We start from the raw sequence: 22,725 nt of genomic DNA on the forward strand, positions 1-22,725 counted from the left end.
TTTTCAGTAGTAGGGTGCAGGCAGAGCTACTTGGGCACTTCCACGCAATTTTGTTCTCATGAAATTTCTTCAAAATGCAATTTTATTCTCATGAAATTTCTTCAGGTATGATTGTGTAACTAATTTAATTCTGAGTGATTTGTTTCAATCAGAAAAAAAACTGCAGATGGTTACTTAACACTTGTCCGCCTAAGATATTCGTCACTTACACGGACGACTAAGCCTCAAAATCAGTTGGAACGCTAAATTCAACCCACTATATCTCGGCTGTCCTACGTCCGATTTACAAAATTTTAGCACCTACAGAAATGTATGGGCTTCTAGATTCATGTCAGGTTTTTGAAATATTTTTGGAAACTACTGTTTGATTTGTAGTACTTAAAACACCGGAGCAAGTCCTAAAAAAATTTCTAATCGCCAGTAATTTGTAGATGACATAGAATTTATCGCGATAACCTATAGATTTTTTTATTGTATGATGATCGTATTAGTGTAACCAAACAATTGGCATTGAATTTTTGATTGTTAACTGTTCAAAGAACTACAATATATTCACAAAACTACGTAGAATACAGAAAAAATGCATTTTCGACTATAACTTGAAATTTATCGCGATGACCCAAACATTTTATGATCTTAAAATATACTTATATTTAAGGCCATCAAATTTGCAGAACACTGATAATAAATTTCTGTTGAAAAAACAACAATATTTTCACAAAATATTGAAAAATACAGGAAAATACAGGTTTTCTACAGTAATTTCTTATCTATCGCAGTGACTCATCAGTTTTATAATTTTAAACTCTTTGTATGTTCATGAGAAACAAATTTCCTGAACATTGTTGATAGCTGTTTGTTTAAAGAACTACAATATATTCACAAAACTGCGTAGAATACAGAAAAAATACATTTTCAATTATAACATGAAATTTATCGCGATGACCCAAACATTTTATGATCTTAAAATACACTTATATTTAAGGCCATCAAATTTGCAGAACACTGATAATAAATTTCTGTTGAAAAAACTACAATATTTTCACAAAATATTGAAAAATACAGGAAAATACAGGTTTTCTACAGTAATTTCGTATTTATCGCAGTGACTCATCAGTTTTATAATTTTAAACTCTTTGTATGTTCATGAGAAACAAATTTCCTGAACATTGTTGATAGCTGTTTGTTTAAAGAACTACAATATATTCACAAAACTGCGTAGAATACAGAAAAAAATACATTTTCAATTATAACTTGAAATTTGTCGCGATGACCCAAACATTTTATGATCTTAAAATATACTCATATTTAAGGCCATCAAATTTGCAGAACACTGATAATAAATTTCTGTTGGAAAAACAACAATATTTTCACAAAATATTGAAAAATACAGGAAAATACAGGTTTTCTACAGTAATTTCATATTTATCACAATGACTCATCAGTTTTATAATTTTAATCTCTTTGTATGTTCATGAGAAACAAATTTCCTGAACATCGTTGATCGCTGTTCGTTCAAAGAACTACAATATATTCACAAAACTGCGTAGAATACAGAAAAAATACATTTTCAATTATAACTTGAAATTTATCGCGATGACCCAAACATTTTATGATCTTAAAATAGACTCATATTTAAGGCCATCAAATTTTCAGAACACTGATAATGAATTTCTGTTGGAAAAACTACAATATTTTCACAAAATAGTGAAAAATTCAGGAAAATACAGATTTTCTACAGTAATTTCATATTTATCGCAATGACTCATCAGTTTTATAATTTTAAACTCTTCTTTATATGTTCATGAGAAACAAATTTCCTGAATATCGTTGATCGCTGTTTGTTCAAAGAACTACAATACTTTCACAAAATCTTGTATAATACACAAAATTCTGAAATTTCTTCTGTTATTTATTGATTGTCTCTAGACCGTATTAATTTAAAGACAATGCTTCAATTGTTAGATTTAAAAATGAACATATTTTAAAACATTTTTTATGTTTTTCAAAGAACTACAACATTTTTACAAAACTGCGAATAATACAGGAGAAATACGATCCTAACAACAGTTTGAATTTTTTTTGCAATGATCCATGGGTTTTGTGATTTAAAAATATTCTCATATCACTTGTCCGCCTAAGATATTCGTCACTTACACGGATGACGAAGCCTCAAAATCAGTTGGAACGCTAAATTCTACTTACTATATCTCGGCTGTCCTAAGTCTGATTTACAAAATTTTGGAACCTACAGAAATGTATGGACTTCTAGATTCATGTCAGGTTTTTGATTTGTAGTACTTAAACCACCGGAGCAAGTCCCTAAAAAAACGAAATTTTGCCAATGCCTGTACACAACTTGAAATTTATCGCGATAACCTCTAGATTTTTTAATGTATGATGATTGTATTAGCGTAACCAAACAATTGGCATTGAATATTTGATTTTTAGCCATTCAAATAACTGCAATATATTCACAAAACTGCGTAGAATACAGAAAAAATACATGCTCAACTATAACTTGAAATTTATCGCGATGACCCAAACATTTTATGATCTTAAAATAGACTCATATTTAAGGCCATCAAATATGCAGAACACTGATAATAAATTTCTGTACGGAAAACTACAATATTTTCACAAAACAGTAAAAAATACAGAAAAATATAGGCTTTCTACAGTAATTTCATATTTATCGCAATGACTCATCAGTTTTATAATTTTAAACTCTTCGTATGTTCATGAGAAACAAATTTGCTGAACATCGTTGATAGCAGCTTGTTCAAAGAACTACCTACAATATATTCACAAAATCTTGTATAATACAGAAAATTCTTGAATTTCTTTTGTAATTTATTGATTGCCTCTAGATCAATTAAAAGATTTGAAGTATTTTAAGTTATAACAATAAATATATTTACAGAACATTTTTGAAGTTTTTTAAAGAACTAGAACAGTTTAACAAAACTATGAATAATTCAGGGAAATTACGATCCTAACAACAGTTTGAAATTTATTGCAATGATACATGGATTTTGTGATTTTTAAAATCTTGTCATAATGCGTCATCGCAATGAATATCAAACTACACTAGATATGAGAAAATTTATAAATTGTAAAATTCATGGGTAGTAGCGATTATTTTAAACTATAGCTCAAACTATTTTTTTTTCTGCCATATGCTACGCAGTTTATTATATATGTTGTGATTCATTAAATGTACAAATTACAATGAAAAATGTTTGGTAATATAAATTCGAACTTCATTGTTAGATAAGTTTCAAGTTTTGTACAAACAAACGCTTAATTTTTTTAGACTAGCTTCAGTGTTTATAGTACTACAAATTAAACCATAGATTCCAAGCACATTTCTATAACCGCACATGAATCTACAAATAAGGACAAACTAGGGTTGTAGCGATCCACTTTTTTAACACCGTCATCCATGTAAGTAAAATATCATTAATTGCGTAATTATTAGTAAATTGAAAAATGATGTCATTGCAACAATAATGGATTAGCAACAACTTGTAGTTGTAAGTCTCAAATATGAGAATAGTTTAAATGCACAAAATCTATGGGTCGTTGCGGTAAATATGAAGTAAGATTGTTGAAGGTATTTTTTCTGTATTATTTACAATTTTTTGAGTAGAGAAACTTTAAAGTAGATGGAGTACCGTGTACCTTTTAATTCCGCTCCTAAATGCTTATCTTTGACAGATACGCGTATTTCGACTACCACTTGCAGTCTTCTTCAGTGTCAGTTACTCGTATCCACTGGATACGAGTGGATACGAGTAACTGACACTGAAGAAGACTGCAAGTGGTAGTCGAAATACGCGTATCTGTCAAAGATAAGCATTTAGGAGCGGAATTAAAAGGTACACGGTACTCCATCTACTTTAAAGTTTCTCTATTTGAGATTCTGCTCAGAGGATTCGAACATTCATTAAAGAATTTTTTGAGAATGGTTTAATGCTTTGGAGAAACTATAAAATTTGCTCAGTTAATTTATGGTTTATGATATGAAAAAATATAATAAAATCATTGAAATGATAACTCTTTGTCACAATTATTATACTGCAACGGAAATCTGATATATTTCTATTATAATAAATAATAATAATTAGATTTGATTTGTGCAAATATTATCAATAAATAGAAATTGTTATACTTATTACCAATTTTGTAAGCTGCTTGTCGTGCTTTGAAACAGATTTTATAACTGCTCTATTTTTTATATATATTACGTTGAGAAAATTTCAAATCGTAAACACAACTACTATGAAAACGCAACCATAGTCAGAGACTGTTCTGTATTATTCGTGATTTTCTGAAAATATTGTAGTTCTTAGAGCAAATAACCATTAGAGTAAAGTGGGGCAAAAGTTCGAGTGGGGCAAGAGTTTACTTTTAAGATTTCTAGCTCAATTAAAAACAAAACTTATAAATGCCATGGTGGCTCGAATGCTATTCAAGAAAGAGACTTTCACTCCAAATATCATAAAAATCGATTGAGATTTGGAAAAGTTATGCCTATTTGTTGTTTTTCGACGATAATAGTGTAATTTTTGGTCAAACTTTCGTTGCATGGAATCAATTGAAGATAAAATCTTTTTCAACATTTTATGTAAGGGCGTTTCTAAGCCTATCACAAGGATGCTTTGAGGTGTATTAGTTTTTGCATAAATGTTTGGAAACAAATTTTAGCCCATAGTGGGGCAAAAGTTCGAATCAGCGGGGCAAAAGTTCGACCCATGTATAAACTCACGGAAAAATTTGCAAATTGCCTAAAATCCACATACTGTCTTCAAATTAAGCAAAATTTGTCTGATCGTGCTAAAAATGTCATCAAAATGTTACATTTCCACTTAGTTTTGCAAAAAACTGCTATTTTTGAGTATATTACAATTAACCCTGGTTTGGGTAACTTTTTGATGAAAATTTAGTGTGTATTTTTCGGCAAACTTAAGTTTACGGCTGGTGTAAAGTATGCCTGTCATAAGAGTATCGATATTTTGTGTTTTAGCCAGCGAACTTTTGCCCCACACTAGATTCGAACTCTTGCCCCACCAGAGGGGCAAAAGTTCGTTTAAGACAATCAATTTTGAAATTGTTATAACTAAAAATGGGTAAATATTTTGACACAAGTTTGTTCAGCAAAATTATAGCCAATATGTTGAAGGTTCACTGTATGGTATTTGTTTTGTTTCAACTGTTATTGTTTTCCTGGAAACATTGATTATACCACTAAGGTCGAACTTTTGCCCCACCTTACTCTATAAATGTTGAGAAAGTTTGTTTTTTTTTCAAAACTTAATAACGATTTTGAAAAATAAAATCAATTAGTCATCTTGATAAATATGAAACAAGAGCAGAAATAGTATATTCTTGTATTACATGGTATTATGTGAAAATATTGAAGTTTTTTAACGAAACTTCATCGGTTAATTTACACAAGCTTGCCAACTCTAAATGATAACATTTTATTTAACATTTTCAAATTATAAAATCCATGGAACATTGTGGTCAATTGCAGGCTGTTATTACGATCTAACTTTTCTGGTATTTTCCACAGTTTTGTGTAGATGTTTTAGTTCTTTAAAAATCTCCAAAAATGTTTTGTAGATATATTTACTTTTATATATGAGTATGGTCCAAACCCTTAAAATGATAAGGTCTGGAGGCAATCAGTGATTTGCAGTTGGCTGACAAAACGTCGAAAGGTGGGAATTGGAAAAGAACGAAATGAAGAATTATTATCTTCCGAAAGAATAAATTATTCGATATTTTTTTCTTTTCGATGTGTTATTCCTTTCGACGTTTTGTCATTCAACGTTTGTTGTGTTTTGATACGTTCTGTCAATTTATATGTGAATCTGAAAAATTTTAAACTGTGGAGATTATAAGCCAATGCGGCAATTTCAAAATTACAGGAGAAATTTTAAATGTTACTGTATTATACATGATTTTCGAGCACACTTATTTTTCTTGAAAATTTACAACAATTTAGAAAATTATACAGATGGTAAAATGTTCAAACTTCGGTAGCAACAGAATATTTTTGTATTATACGGTAATTTGTGAAATATTGTAGTTCTTTCAATAAAATTTCATCGATCATGTTGTGCAAACTTGACAACCCTAAATATGAGAATATTTTAAAATCATAAAACCCATGGATCATTGCAAAACAAAAATTCAAACTGTTGTTAGGATCGTATTTCTCCTGTATTATTCACAGTTTTGTGAAAATGTTGTAGTTCAATGAAAAACATAAAAAATGTTTTAAAATATGTTCATTTTTATATCTAACAATAACTTTAAATTCATCTTTGGTAAGTAGGCCTTGATTGGATTACCGGTGTTTTTCTGCGCTTGTCAATTTTTTTCCGTTTTTCAGGTGGATTTTGGAAAGGATTTAAAGGTGGATTATCAAACGAGTGGCCATCGAAGATTTGAAGAAGAAGAGGTACTAGAAGGTGTACTGGACTAATTTCAACTGTTCGAGTTCAATTTGGTGATTGTGAAGAAATTGATTTGGCTTTGTCGACTTCAAGACAAAACGACTGTTGAAGATAATTGAAGTTCGAAGGAGGAAATTCGACCATTCTGGAATCAACGAGGATTTGATGAAGAAGACGTGAACTAAAAAATCAAGCTTCAACTCATCAAGATTGATTTGAGTGCTGGTGGAAATACTTGGTTGTCTTTGACGGCCTCAAGCCTTTGGTGTGGATTGAAGTCTCTTTAAGTATAATTTTATTTATTTTATTAGTATTATTCTCATTTTTATTATTACTTGTTATATTATCAATTGCACTTCAGTAATTTTTCATATATTTTCACTCACCCCGTCAATTTTCCAATATGGAGACTGACGGGGATGGAACATCTGGTGAAACTGGTGAATCATCTTCCATCAAACGTTTTCGCATTAAAACTTATCCCTCCACTTTTTTAGGCCCTTTTGTTGTTTATTTTCGTAAAAAGGAAAAGCCTATAAATGTTCTTTTGATATCTTCGGAAATTTATAAATTATACAAATCTGTCAAGGAAATTAAAAAAGTTTCACTTGACAAATTGAGGGTTATATTTGGATCCCGTGATGATGCAAATTCATTATTGGAATCTAAACTTTTTTTTGATTCATATCGAGTTTACGCTCCTTGCGACTCGTGTGAAATAAACGGAGTCATTTACGATGAAAATTTGAACTGTGAAGATATTGTAAATTACGGTTCAGGTAAATTTAAAAATAAGGCAATTCAGCCAGTTAAAATTTTAGATTGCATGCGTTTATCGAAATTAACATTTACCGATAAACAATCTTCATACATGCATTCTAATTGCATAAAAATTACATTTGAGGGTTCTGTTCTTCCCGATTATGTAGACATTGACAATGTTATTTTTAAAGTTAGACTTTATTATCCGAAGATTATGCATTGCGATCGTTGTCTCCTTTTTGGTCACACATCGCATTTTTGTTCTAACAAAATTAAATGTTTTAAATGTGGTGGTAGTCATTCATCTACTGATTGCAATAAGAATTCAGATTTGTGTATTTATTGTCGTAAAAAACACAATTCTTTAAAAGATTGTTCTGTTTACATTTCGCAACAACAACAATCTAACCAAAAAATTAAAAATCGAAACAAATTATCATATTCTGAGGTAATTAAAACTTCTCCGGAATTATCGTCAACGAATATGTTTGCTCCTCTTTCAAATAATGTTGATAATGCTGTATCAAATGATGATCTTGAAAATTTCATTTATAAACCTCCTAATAAAAGGAAACGAATTTTTAAACCAGTTATAAATAATGATTGTTTTTCAATTCCTCAACCATCAACATCATTTGATATTCATTTTCCCCCTCTTACTTCTCCTACTTCTTCTCGTGTTATTCCTGGTTTTCAAAAAAATACAACACAAGTAAACACAAACGAAAATAAGGACAATTCAAATTCAACTTTTCAAAAAACTGAAAGTTCAGATACAGAGAATTCTATTTTGAATATTTTGGAAGAATTGATTGATTTTTTGGGAATAAACGATTTTTGGAAAAAAATAATTAAGAAAATTTTACCATTTTTGGCCTCTATTTTTGAAAAGTTGAATTCAATTGGACCCCTCATTTGTTCTTTGTTTTCTTCGTAATGGCTTCATCAAAAATTAATAATTTAAATATTTTACAGTGGAACTGTCGAAGTATTATTCCAAAAATTGACAGATTCAAAGCATTAGTCATAAATTATGATTTGGATATATTTTGTTTAAATGAGACCTGGTTAGTAGAAGCTAAATCATTTCGAATTCCATCTTTCAATATTATACGTAAAGATCGCAACACTTCAAATGGTGGTGTGTTAATTGGAATTCGTGAAAATATTGAATTCAAATATTTAAATTTTTCAATTGATTCAGAAATTGAATATGTTGCAGTTTCTGTTAAACATAAAGGTTTAGAATTTTCAATTATTTGCATTTATATTCCTCCCCAAGCAAAATTTTCTTTGTTAGAGTTGAAATCTATTTTTAATAATATTCCTTCACCTTTTTATATACTAGGAGATTTAAATGCTCATAATTTGGCATGGGGAAGCCTTAAAATTGATGGTAGAGGTTCATTAATTATGGACGTTATTGATGAATTAAATTTAAATATTCTTAATGATGGTTCTTTTACAAGGATTGTTGTGCCTCCTGGTCATCATTCTTGTATTGATTTATCTCTTTGTTCGAATAGTTTATCCATGATTTCATCTTGGAAAACTATTGAAGACGCAAACGGAAGTGATCATGTGCCTATATTGATTAACGTTCATAATCCTAATAATATACAATATAATCAAGAACCTTATGTTCCTGATTTAACAATAAATGTGGATTGGGCTAAATTTTCTGATCTAGTTTCCTTTGCTTTGCTGAGTTTTGACAATTCACTTTCTACCATTGAAAATTATAAATGTTTTTCAAAATTATTAATTGATTGTTTAAAAAAATCTCAAACTAAAAAAATGATGCATTCATCATCTAAGAAAAAAAATCCAGCATTTTGGTGGGATAATGATTGTACAATTGCTTTGAAAAATAAATCAAATGCTTTTAAATTATTTAGACGATTTGGTTCTAGAGATCAATATATTTTATATTGTAAAGCGGAAGCTCAATTTACTAGAATTATAAAATTTAAAAAAAGGAATTATTGGAGAAATTTTATTGAAAATCTTGATCCTGATACATCACTATCAACATTATGGACTGTTGCTCGAAATATGAGAAATTATAATTTTTCTACTTCACCAGTTTTGGAATATTCGGAAAATTGGATTGACCAGTTTGCTTCTAAAATTTGTCCTGATTTTACACCTATAGATATAAAACTTAAAAAAAATCAACATATAATTTTTTTCCTAATCTTTGTACTGAATTTTCTATTGAAGAAATGAATTTGGCGTTATCAGTTACGAAAAATACTACTCCTGGTATTGATAATATTAAATTTATAGTTTTAAAAAATTTACCTACTGATGGGAAGTTACATTTACTTTCATTATATAATGCATTTTTGTTTCAAAATATTTTTCCTGAGGAATGGCGTTTCATAAAAGTTGTAAGTATCTTAAAACCTGGGAAAAATCCTTCACTAGTTGAAAGTAGAAGACCAATTAGTTTATTATCATGCCTTCGTAAATTAATGGAAAGGATGATTTTAAACCGTCTTGAATTATGGGCAGAAAAAAATAATATATTTTCTTCATCTCAATTTGGGTTCAGAAAAGGTCGAGGCACACGTGATTGTGTAGCTCTTTTATCATCATATATTGAATTATCATTGAACAAGAAACAAGATGTAGTTTCTACATTTCTTGATGTTTCTGGTGCATACGATTCTGTACTGATAGATTTACTTTATAATAAAATGATTGATTGTAAACTTCCTTTAATAATTGCAAATTTTTTGTGTAATTTATTTTCATTTAAAATAATGCATTTTTTCCATAACGGAGAATCGAAAATGATCCGTTATAGTTATTTTGGTCTTCCTCTGGGTTCTTGTTTAAGCCCATTTTTATATAATTTATTTACTAGAGATATTATTTCTATTATTCCTAATGGGTGTATCTTCATTCAATTTGCTGATGATAAGGTTATTTCTATCAGTGGTAAAAGTAGAGAAGTTATTCGTCATTTTATGCAATGTTGTTTGGACAACCTTGATACATGGGCGCATAATAATGGTTTTAGTTTTTCAGTACAAAAAACAAAATTTATTATATTTTCTCGAAAACATTCTCCAATTGATATTGTTTTATATTTAAATTATCATCAGATAGAGCAGGTTTTTGAATATAAATATCTTGGAATATGGTTTGATTTTAAACTAAAATGGAACAAACACATTCAATACATTCAAACAATTTGTTCTAAGAGAATAAATTTTCTTCGAACAATCACTGGAACTTGGTGGGGAGCTCATCCCAGTGATTTGATTACCCTTTATAAAACAACTATTCGTTCTGTAATGGAATATGGCTGTTTTACTTTTGGTAGTGCTATTCAAACTCATTTTTCTAAACTTGAAAAAATCCAATTTCGTTGTTTAAGAATTTGTTTGAAATTAATGAATTCTACTCATACTAAATCTATTGAAGTTTTAGCTGGTATCATTCCTCTTAAATACCGTTTTCATGAACTAAATTGTAAATTTTTACTACAATGTTTCTCCAATAATCATCCAATAATTAATATATTAAAATCTTTGTTTGAAATTAATCCCACCAGTAGATTATTGAGTTCATTCATTTATTGCTCCGCTGAAAATGTCATATTAGATTCATCTCCTGGTTTCTATGAATATAACATGAATGTTCATTCTTTTCATCCTTATGTTGATTTTACCTTACATGAAGAATTGAAACATATTCATTTTAGTGCTCGCTCATATTTTGCAAAATTATTATTTCAACGTAAATTTATTGGGGTGGAACCTGAACAAATTTATTTCACAGATGGATCTTTGATCAATAATATAGCAGGTTTTGGAGTTTTCAATTTTCATATTGCACATTTTTTTAAATTAGAATCTCCTTGTTCAATTTACATTGCTGAATTAACAGCTCTCCATTTTGCTTGTTGTTTAATCAGAAATTGTGCTCCAAATATATACATGGTGTGCTCTGATAGTTTTAGTAGTCTTCATGCTTTGAACACAATAAATTTCAATTTCAAAACAAGTAAAATTATTTTATCTATTAAAGAAATATTAAATGATTTGTTTTCCAAAGGATTTGTCATTAAATTTGTTTGGGTTCCTGCTCATTCTAATATTTATGGTAATGAACAAGCTGACTCTTTAGCAAAATTAGGTGTTTCTCGTGGAATAATTTATAATCGGGCTATTTTTCCATCAGAATACTTTACTAAATTGAAACAAAATTCTATAAATAATTGGCAAATCGCCTGGAATACAAGTGATAAAGGACGTTATTGTTATTCCATTTTTCCTAAGGTGAAGCGTTTCCCTTGGTTTCATCAATTATCGGTCAGCCGTAATTTTATTTGTTTTTATACCAGACTTATGTCTAATCACTATATATGTAATAGTCATTTATACCGCATAAATATCAAGGACTCTAATCTTTGTGAATGTGGTGAATCATATGAAGATATAGATCATATTGTCTTTAATTGTACTCGTTTTGATTTGCCAAGAAGAAATATTTTTGAAAAAATTTCAAGATTGGGTCTTAATGTACCTACATCTATTCGAGATATTTTGGCGCTTAAAAATTTAAATATTTTAAAAATTTTATATGGGTATTTTAATGAGATTTCTTATTATAGTTGATACTGCTCGCTTTTTTTATATTTATTTTCAGATAACCAATCCTTTGTACCACTCGGAGTTTAAGTTGTTTTAACTTAAGTTACTTGGATATACGAGGACCCTCATGATGACTCCAACGGCTTCGATATGGATCATTTCCGGATGAGCCTTTAGTTTTAAGAATTATTATTGTAATGTTGTTCGAAAAGATAAAGAGGTTTTGTGCCTTTTTGAGATAGATTTCCAAAAAGAAATCACTCAAAGGGGTTTTTCCCTCTTTCAAAATTCAAGTTAAAATAAAAGATAATAATAATAATAATAATAATAACTTTAAATTGATAAGGTCTAGAGACAATCAATAAATTGCAGAAGAAATTTCAGAATTTTCTGTATTATACAAGATTTTGTGAAAGTATTGTAGTTCTCTGAACAAACAGCGATCAACAATGTTCAGGAAATTTGTTTCTCATGAGCATACAAAGAAGAGTTTAAAATTATAAAACTGATGAGTCATTGCGATAAATATGAAATTACTGTAGAAAATCTGTATTTTCCTGAATTTTTCACTATTTTGTGAAAATATTGTAGTTTTTCCAACAGAAATTCTTTATCAGTGTTCTGAAAATTTGATGATCTTAAATATGAGTCTATTTTAAGATCATAAAATGTTTGGGTCATCGCGATAAATTTCAAGTTATAATTGAAAATGTATTTTTTCTGTATTCTACGCAGTTTTGTGAATATATAGTAGTTCTTTGAACAAACAGCGATCAACGATGTTTAGGAAATTTGTTTCTCATGAACATACAAAGAGATTAAAATTACAAAACTGATGAGTTATTGCGATAAATATGAAATTACTGTAGAAAACCTGCTTTTTCCTGAATTTTTTCTCTATTTTGTGAAAATATTGTTGTTTTTCCAACAGAAATTCATTATCAGTGTTCTGCAAATTTGATGGCTTTAAATATGAGTCTATTTTAAGATCATAAAATGTTTGAGTCATCGCAATAAATTTCAAGTTATAATTGAAAATGTATTTTTTTCTGTATTCTACGCAATTTTGTGAATATATTGTAGTACTTTGAACAAACAGCGATCATTGATGTTCAGGAAATTTATTTCTCATGAACATACGAAGAGTTTAAAATTATAAAACTGATGAGTCATTGCGATAAATATGAAATTACTGTAGAAAATTTGTATTTTCCTGAATTTTTCACTTTTTTTGTGAAAATATTGTAGTTTTTCCAACAGAAATTCATTATCAGTGTTCTGCAAATTTGATGGCCTTAAATATGAGTCTATTTTAGGATCGTAAAATGTTTGGGTCATCGTAATAAATTTCATGTTATAATTGAAAATGCATTTTTTCTGTATTCTACGCAGTTTTGTGAATATATTGTAGTTCTTTGAACGAACAGCGATCAACGATGTTCAGAAAATTTGTTTCTCATGAACATACGAAGAATTTAAAATTACAAAACTGATGAGTCATTGCGATAAATATGAAATTACTGTAGAAAACCTGTATTTTCCTGTATTTTTCAATATTTTGTGAAAATATTGTAGTTTTTCCAACAGAAATTCATTATCAGTGTTCTGCAAATTTGATGGCTTTAAATATGAGTCTATTTTAAGATCATAAAATGTTTGAGTCATTGCAATAAATTTCAAGTTATAATTGAAAATGTATTTTTTCTGTATTCTACGCAGTTTTGTGAATATATTGTAGTTCTTTAAACAAACAGCTATCAACAATGTTCAGGAAATTTGTTTCTCATGAACATACAAAGAGTTTAAAATTATAAAACTGATGAGTCATTGCGATAAATATGAAATTACTGTAGAAAACCTGTATTTTCCTGTATTTTTCAATATTTTGTGAAAATATTGTAGTTTTTCCAACAGAAATTCATTATCAGTGTTCTGCAAATTTGATGGCTTTAAATATGAGTCTATTCTAAGATCATAAAATGTTTGAGTCATTGCAATAAATTTCAAGTTATAATTGAAAATGTATTTTTTTCTGTATTCTACGCAGTTTTATGAATATATTGTAGTTCTTTAAACAAACAGCGATCAACGATGTTCAGCAAATTTCTTTCTCATAAACATACGAAGAGTTTAAAATTATAAAACTGATGAGTCATTGCGATAAATAAGAAATTACTGTAGAAAACCTGTATTTTCCTGTATTTTTCAATATTTTGTAAAAATATTGTAGTTTTACCAACAGAAATTTATTATCAGTGTTCTGCAAATTTGATGGCCTTATATATGAGTATATTTTAAGATCATAAAATGTTTGGGTCATCGCGATAAATTTCAAGTTATAGTCGAAAATGCATTTTTTCTGTATTCTACGTAGTTTTGTGAATATATTGTAGTTCTTTGAACAGCTAACAATCAAAAATTCAATGCCAATTGTTTGGTTACACTAATACGATCATCATACAATAAAAAAATCTATAGGTTATCGCGATAAATTCTAAGTTATCTACAAATTACTGCCGGTTAGAAATTTTTTTAGGACTTGCTCCGGTGTTTTAAGTACTACAAATCAAACAGTAGTTCCTAAGAATATTTCAAAAATCTGACATGAATCTAGAAGCCCATACATTTCTGTAGGTGCCAAAATTTTACAAATCGGACTTAGGACAGCAGAGATATAGTGGGTTGAATTTAGCGTTCCAACTGATTTTGAGGCTTCGTCCTCGGTGTGTTAATGGATCCATTTTTGAGTGTTTTTATTTGTTTTTTTTTTATTTATGTGTAAAAGATCCCCCTAATCTCCTATGTTTTAGGATTTAAATACTCTATCAACTACTGAATAAACAATTTAGTACATAATAAATTTAATTCGGAGATATCTGTTCAATTAATTATGAAAGAAATCGTTTTTAGGTAAATTGGGGCAAAAATAGCCAAACAACTATATGCTCCCACTATCTCCTATCAATGAGGCTAACGGCAATCGATCATTTAGATCAATATCGTTTACCCAAACTATCGCACATCGTTTGGAAATGTTTGGAATTTGTGATATAAGAAGGTAAATTATTCACAATATGTTGCATAGAGCAAATATAATGATCATACATATTCAAAAAATTTTAATACAACTTATTTCTGCAAACTATATTCATGATTATTAGACTATTTTAAAATTTATTTCAATATAAAAACACGTTGAAAAAATTTAAAACAAAAATTCCTCTTCAAAAATATTTCATTGTACATTTGGCCCCATAATCCCCTAAATTTCCATTTTTTTATAACGTTCGCTGTGAAACATTGTTGAATGGACTAGAAATGATGGATTTCATGGGAAATAATCTCCACAATAAAACAGTTTTACTCAATACAACATGAAAATCTAATATTTTCAAAGAATTGGGGCAAAACGGGCATCATAGCTTATCCCAGAGTGGCCCCACATTCATGAAATCATCACCAATCGATTTCTGAGAAAATTTCCTTTCGAATGAGCTATAAAACTTATTTTTTATCTTTCTATTGTGGAAGTTATCAATTTTTTCCACCTTTGGGTTCGGAATTCCCCAATGTGCAGTGGTTCGAATGATTTTCCGCTACTTTACCCGCATTAATATCATGTTCATTTGTCCTGATAGGGACCGATCAACATCACTGAACACGTGGATGTGCCCACACGCTTGAAAATCTCATCTCAGGAAGCGTTGCATAGCTAAGTTGCTTCGCCAACGCGGACAGAAATTTGCTAAGTCCGAACCGTAAACAACAAGGCCACGAAACGTCAAACACTTAGAAATTTTAACCTTAGCAACCGCGGTGTGCAGTCCCCTATATAGATAGATAGATATTCATGAATAAGGAAAGTGTACCAGTTATGGCCATAATGGTTCCCTATTTGAATGTTTTAACACCAAGATCTATCTTAAATCTAACTACAGTGGGATTCCGTTTTTGGCAACAAAGTTTAAATTTTCAGTTGCCAAAAACGGAACCGTGCCAAAATCGGAACCCATATTCCAAATTTTATTTTTCAATTATTGATTTTGAAAACATCATTACAATGTTAATACATCATTCTTATGGAATCATAAGGCTTTGAGACTTCGAAAAGGTTCACTTCGAAGTATTTTTCCGAAGGGTTATACTATGCTATGAATCTATAGCCCCGTAATGTTAAATCTGACAAACGTTTTTTTCTGGTGGCGTTTTTACGCCTCAACGTCTTCAATTATATTTAGAAGCTTTATTAAATTTTTGTATAAAAGAGCCTTTTAAAACGAATAATCGCATAAGTGACCTTTATTCAAGAACTAGACATTTTCTTAAAACTATGAAAGAACACGAAAAAAATATTTTTGTTTTCTTTTAAAGACGTATTTACGAATCAAAAGCGCTGGGCATTGTGAAACGGCATTAGCTTTTTTTTGACTGAATGAACATTTAAAATCAGTTTATATTTTGGACTTAAGCGTAAAATTTGAAAAATTCGGTTAGTTAAGAATTACTCTTTCAATTTATGTTTTTGATAAAGTAAGGCATTTTATAATGAACGGTTGACTGCAATCAAAAAGGCAAACATAAAGATGAGATGATGCATAAATGTGACTTGTAATTCTGTAGAATTTAATTTTTACTTGAAATAATTTTTCATTGATCAAGCTCAATATGTTTTACACCTACCTTATGAAATCAACTGAAATTTACAGGATCCTGTTATGAAACCTCAAGAACCTTATAGGAATCTTCAGGTTCTCATAAGAAATATACAGAAAAATGCTTGAACTCTGAAGCATCTTGCCAAGCATCCGCAGGATCTTGCATAGAGTTCTCAGGATCTTGCTAAGGATTTTGCTAATAGTTAATATCTTGGAATTCCGCTGCGATGTTGCTGAAAATTCTCAAGTCTCCAATGAAAAAACATTTTTAGTTTATTATTATTAGGCTACCACTAGCACACTTCAAATTCCTCTGGAAACCTTTTTAAAACCCCCAAGCTTTCGCCAGAAAATACCACTAGAAATCCACATTATCCCGCTTAAAATTTACAGGACGTCCTAGTGTTTATTAGGAATTACCAGATTTTGAACATAATTCTCCATAACCATTTATACACTCTAAGGATCCCTCAAGAAGCCTTCAGTGTCCACTTGGAATCTGCAGATATCCTTATGAATTCGTCAAAATTTCTGGAAAGTCCCACAAGAACCAAGAATCCCTTAAGGATTCTCCAGGGTACAGTTAGGAATCTCATAGACTCAGCTCGTAAGGAACATTTTGATGATGTTAAGACACGTATGCTTGATTACAGAATTCTGGATCGTCTCTTAATAAATCTAACGCCTTACAGAGTCTATAGAAAAAAGGAAACGTAGCTTTAAATAGTTGACGCAGAGAGATCAATATACACACCAATACCACCGACAAATAGTTAAAACACTCTCAGTCGTATTTATCGCACGCTTCAATGATATTATTGAGACTAAATTGTAGTTTGGACTGTATTCGCATTTGTCATGTTATTTAATGAAATTTATTGAAAGTTATGATGCACGACATTTTGCTGTACATATTTGTATATATTATTGCGGTGTGTTTTTACATGCGCTATGTTTTTAAATCTATAATTATAAAAACAGTGAGTCAAAAAGATGAGACAAGATTTATGATTGTAACTCTGTGTGAGTCATAGATTATGCTCTTATGTCGGTGCTGGTGCTTTGTTCAAACAAGCTGTTCCAAATCTGAAGAAAAGTGTTTTTTATTGTATCACCTACTGGCAGACTCAAGTGGGCTGGACACTCAATATGAATGCCTATGAAAAGAGTCTTTAGTTGAGATACTGGTGGAGATTATTGGCCTCATGAAACGTTGTCAATGTATGACCAATGACCATTCTGAAGTAAATAAGCGCGTACGCGAGTCCTTAGTAGTTGATGAGATTTGGGGAAATATCGACGAAAATGGAGCTCTGCAATGTAATCGGTGTGGAGGTGACATGCTGTTCAAATGACAAAAGCAACAGACACGATAATATTTACAAAAAAAAATACAAATTTTAATGGTATTGAAAAATGTTGCTAAAAACGGATCCATTCGGTTGCCAAAATCGGGGGGTGCCAAAATCGGAGCATGCCAAAAACGGAGCATGCCAAAAACGGAATCCCACTGTACTACAATACACAAACATTTTCAAAATTTGTAGACATGAAAGTAATCACGTATGGCGAAATAGGGAACCATAATGTCGATAACTGGTACAGCTACCCTAACCAGGTTTTATTTCAAGAATCCATTAAATGATTCCTTTTTACGGTTTTCCACTATGCAATAGAGCATCACTTGGTTCTTTTTTTCTATTCACTCATTCATTCATCCATTACGAAATTGCTTCTTGTGTACACTTATAAATTATCCCATCACAATCACTCAAGCCAATCTTTTATTTAGGTACGCCATATTCTCCTTGTTCAATTGCACTTATTTTTCTTTCTTTTTAATTAAAGGTCACTGAAATGCGCTCGCATTACGCTACATATGAACCTGTTTGCGTCGTTTGCCTCAAACAACACACTCTGGCTGCTGTGGTACCGGATGGTGCTGGCAGATCCGGAAGTTCTCAAGCACAATGGGGTAAGTGACGGTGGTGTGAGGAAGAAAAACGCCAACCGGAAGCGCGAGGGGGTTTTTGGGTGAACCCGAGTGGGGAAGTTAGATGCTATTGAGGCTGTAGGGTTGTTCAATTTTTAGATTCGGATTTTTCTGTTAAATGGGAATGTTCAGTTACAAGGAAAATTTCGTTTGCATTTCATAATCCATGGTACCTAAAAATCCTTAGAGAGATTCCTCCAGAAATCCTTAGAGAGATTCCTTCAGGAATCCTTACAGAAATTCCTTCAGGAATCTTTACAAATATTTCTTCAGGAATCCTTACAAAGATTCCTTCAGGAATCCTTATAAAGATTCCTTCATTATTGCTTACAGAGATTCCAGAGATCTTTACAGAGATTCCTGCAGGAATCTTTACAGAGATTCCTTCGGGATTCCTTACAGAGATTCCTTCAGAAATCCCTACAGAGATTCCTTGAGGAATCCTTACAGAGATTCCTCAGGAATCCTTACAGAGATTCCTCAGGGATCCTCACAGGGATTCATTCAGGAAACTATACAGAGATTCGTTCAGGAAACCTTACAGAGATTCCTTCAGGAATCCTTAAAAAGATTTCTCCAGAAATTCTGACAGAAATTCTTTCAGGAATCCTTACAGAGTTTCCTTCTGGAATCCTCACAGAGATTCCTCACAGAGATTCCTTCAGGAATCCTTACAGAGATTCCTTCAGGAAATCCCTTAAGAGATTCCTTCAGAAATCCCTATAGAGATTCCTTCAGAAATCCCTACAGAGATTTCTTCAGGAATCCCTACAGAGATTCCTTCAGGAATCCCTACAGAGATTTCTTCTGGAATCCTTAGAGAGATTCCTTCAGGAAACCTTACAGAGATTCTTTCAGAATTTACATTACAGTAATTCCTTCAGGTATCCTTACAGAGATTTCTTCAGGAATCCATACAGAGATTTCACCAGGAATCCCTACAGAGATTCCATTTGAATTCTTAAAGATATTTCACCATGAATCCTTCCAAAGACCAGAGATTTCATTAGGAATCCTTGTATTTTTAATCCTCTCGGAGATGTCATTAGGCATTCCTTGTACTTTACTATCTGGATAAAAATCGTGACAGCCGTTTATTGGTGTGCTACCATTTTCTCCAAATTAATCGATAATAATACAAAAAAATGTAAATAGAAATGAATTTGTCACATGTGTGCACCTCGAAAAAGATTTCTGAACAATCCCATCTGAATTCTAAATAACGGCCCAAATAGCACCTGTTCTAATCGAGTATGCAGTTCAGCTCGCTGCTGCTTGGCTTTTCATTAACCTTCCTTTCTCTACTCGGGTAACGTTTCATTAAACCTAGCTCGTATATAATTCCAACTTGCTTCACTGGTTGTCCCCTTTCGTCCCATCCACAGGCGTCCTGCATCACACTGCACCTGGTGCTGCACTACTTCCTCATCACCAACTACGCGTGGATGCTCTGCGAAGGATTCTATCTGCACACGGTCCTGGTGTCGGCATTCGTTTCGGAGAAAAAACTCGTCAACTGGCTTGTGGTCCTCGGATGGACCACACCGGGGATCGTGATCATGGCGTATGGATTTCTGCGAGGATACGCCGGTACCCCGGAGGATACGATAGAGTAGGTATTGTGTGGGTGGACGATGAGGACTGTATCGAGAATAACTAGTAACATTGAATATGCTTCCCAAGTAACAATTAGTGGTTTATAATTGAATTCCAGGGTGATAAAAATCAACAACTTAAAAACCATAGTTCCTGTATTTTTATCTTTATAGCACCTACCAAAACCTAGACCCAGTCAATATTTTGGTTGATATAACTCTTGTTGTGGATAGTAAAAAAAAATCAAATTCATGTGTCGACTGAACACGACACTGAACCTATTTTTAGTTGAAAATGTTGCCGATAACTTTTCGATACGGTCCTTATGTGTGCGATTAGAACGTTTTTATTTGCTTCATGCTTGTCCGATGTTGCACTGTGATGTATTGCTTGTAGCTCACAGACTGTATTTTTAAACTTCTCTGTTCGTGCATCAATTGATGATGTTTGGTGCCCCCACAACGTGATGGATGGTAGTCAATTAGAAAACTTTTGACGTTAAACTCATTGAGTGCTTTTGTGTTGTACGGTTTTGTTGCTGAATATGGGATGCCTGAATTGAGGAGTTTTCCGATAACCAACTAACAACTCTTCCACCAATTTTAGGTGCTGGATGAACGAAAGCGTGTATGATAACGTTTTCAAGGCACCGGTGTGCATCTCGATGCTGCTCAATTTGCTATTCCTGTGCAATATCATACGAGTAGTTCTGCTGAAGTTGAAAGCTCCTGCGGGACCGCAAGGTACCGGGCCATCGAGAACCATACTGCAAGCGTTCAGGTAATGGTTGCAATTTCCAATCCAATTTTAGCTCTACCTTAAGTGAAATCATTAGAATCGATTAGCCATTTGTATTTGTATTTTCACGATTTATTACAGAGCCACTCTGCTGCTAGTTCCGCTTCTTGGCCTACAGTACATATTGACTCCGTTCCGACCCGATCCTGGACATTCTTATGAGCGAACGTACGAAATTATATCGGCGTTCACGGCATCATTCCAAGTAAGTTAATGTTATGCGTAGCGTCGAATGGGGTAAGAATGAGTTAGAACATAATCCAAAATATCTCAGCAAGAATTTTCAACAATAAAAAAGAAAAGGATCTTTCAAATAAACTTCGGCCAATTTTTTTAATTGAAACTGCCAATGGCAGCTGAAAGTCTCTTCAATAAAGATAATTATTAATTTAATTTATTTACCGTCATGTTGATCTGTTTTGCTCGAAGTAAGTGGGAGCATGGCGAAGAAATCAACGAATAGGTACTATATGGATAACTATCGTAAGCAAACGGCGAGAGAAAAAAGCTATCTTGGTAGAACGTTTCAAGTTATACTGTTTCATATGGCTTGTCCCACGTTAGCGTTAGCGTTAGCGTAGTTACGGTATACTTCGTAGATTGGATACTAGCAACATTCATGTTTCTTTTTAATAATTTCATCCTGACTACTTTCAGGAACAAGGCAGGGGAGTATACCTTGTTCAAATCATAAACAAGAATACTAAAAGCATGCATATCACTATTCCCGGCCACGCCCATCTTTACCGTAACTTGGGATAGTGGAAGGAAATGTTGATGTAGCACTTACTTAATGAGAGGCCACCGACTCAGCAACACCCTCATAAGTGCTACGGAGTTGGAGGTTGGGAAAGGTATATTGTCAGGATTCGCCTAGAAAGCTGGCCATAGACCATAAACATTCGTTGTTTAATTAAATTTAATCTTTTGAATGCCGGCAATCAAAAGAGAAAACAATAGTTTATCTATGGTATAAATAGTATTTCGCGAAATGCTTGTCGATTGTGCAGTAATATTTTTGCTCAATAGCCAGTACAAAGCAAAACCGATCCCTCCAGAGTCATCGGATTGTATAAAATAATGATACGCGCAAAAAAAAAAAACAAACAAACAAACAAACACCGCCCGTTGAAAAAAAAAAAAAAAAAAAAAAAAATAACACAGTCGGTTTGTCTGCTCAAAATTCTACGAAAAGCAGAATCGATCCCTCCAGGGTCATCGAACGGTTAAAAAGCATCCACAAGCGATTGTTAGTTGCGTCACACCCGCCCGGACAGAATGCGCAATCTGAACATAATTATCAAACTCCGAAAAAAACATTTTCCGTTCAAGAAACGACCAGAAGTTCCACGACGCGGACAAAAACGATCCGGAAGGCTCACAAAAGAAAAAGTATCATACTGGAACAAACTCACCGGATTGATTCTCTAAATTCATGTGCTGCCTGTCACTTCCGGATGGTTCGGTGAACTTGGGGCAACCAAAAACAAACAGTACTGAGGACACAAATCAAACAAATCACTTTTTCATTTTTCACTTTTCACTATTCCCTTTCTGAATCTATACTGTTTCATATGGCTTGTCCCACGGCACAAAAATCAACAAGGCAGGCTTTTTACTGGTGTAAACATCAAATTTGCTTGTAGACATGTGACGTCACTCCTATCGTTCCATATAGCATCCGGATCTCAAGATCCTGTTTTTCAAAAATTTGTTCGAGCTGTCCCAGTTGGGAAGTAGCGTCAGAAAGAGAAAGAAGATTTAAATAAATTGAAAAATCACAATTACTTCTAATTTTGATAATTTTTAGTTTGAAATTATTTCAAACAATTCAACTAAAAAAGAAA

The 22,725-nt window shown here is 31.8% G+C and overlaps 1 protein-coding gene across 19 annotated transcripts in view; it reads left to right on the forward strand.

Annotated features, from left to right (window-relative positions):
* LOC5572771 (calcitonin gene-related peptide type 1 receptor) overlaps positions 1–22,725 on the forward strand; it is a 265,555-nt gene that overhangs the window by 222,031 nt on the left and 20,799 nt on the right. For all 19 annotated transcript variants that reach the window (XM_021847425.1, XM_021847426.1, XM_021847413.1 and 16 more), the window contains 4 exons: positions 18,340–18,466; positions 19,870–20,096; positions 20,687–20,860; positions 20,960–21,083. In XM_021847425.1, coding sequence (XP_021703117.1) covers positions 18,340–18,466; positions 19,870–20,096; positions 20,687–20,860; positions 20,960–21,083 — 652 coding nt within the window. The remainder of the gene's footprint in view (positions 1–18,339; positions 18,467–19,869; positions 20,097–20,686; positions 20,861–20,959; positions 21,084–22,725) is intronic.

Source organism: Aedes aegypti, chromosome 2 (genome assembly GCF_002204515.2).
Source record: "Aedes aegypti strain LVP_AGWG chromosome 2, AaegL5.0 Primary Assembly, whole genome shotgun sequence".
Classification (NCBI taxonomy): Eukaryota; Metazoa; Arthropoda; class Insecta; order Diptera; family Culicidae; genus Aedes; species Aedes aegypti.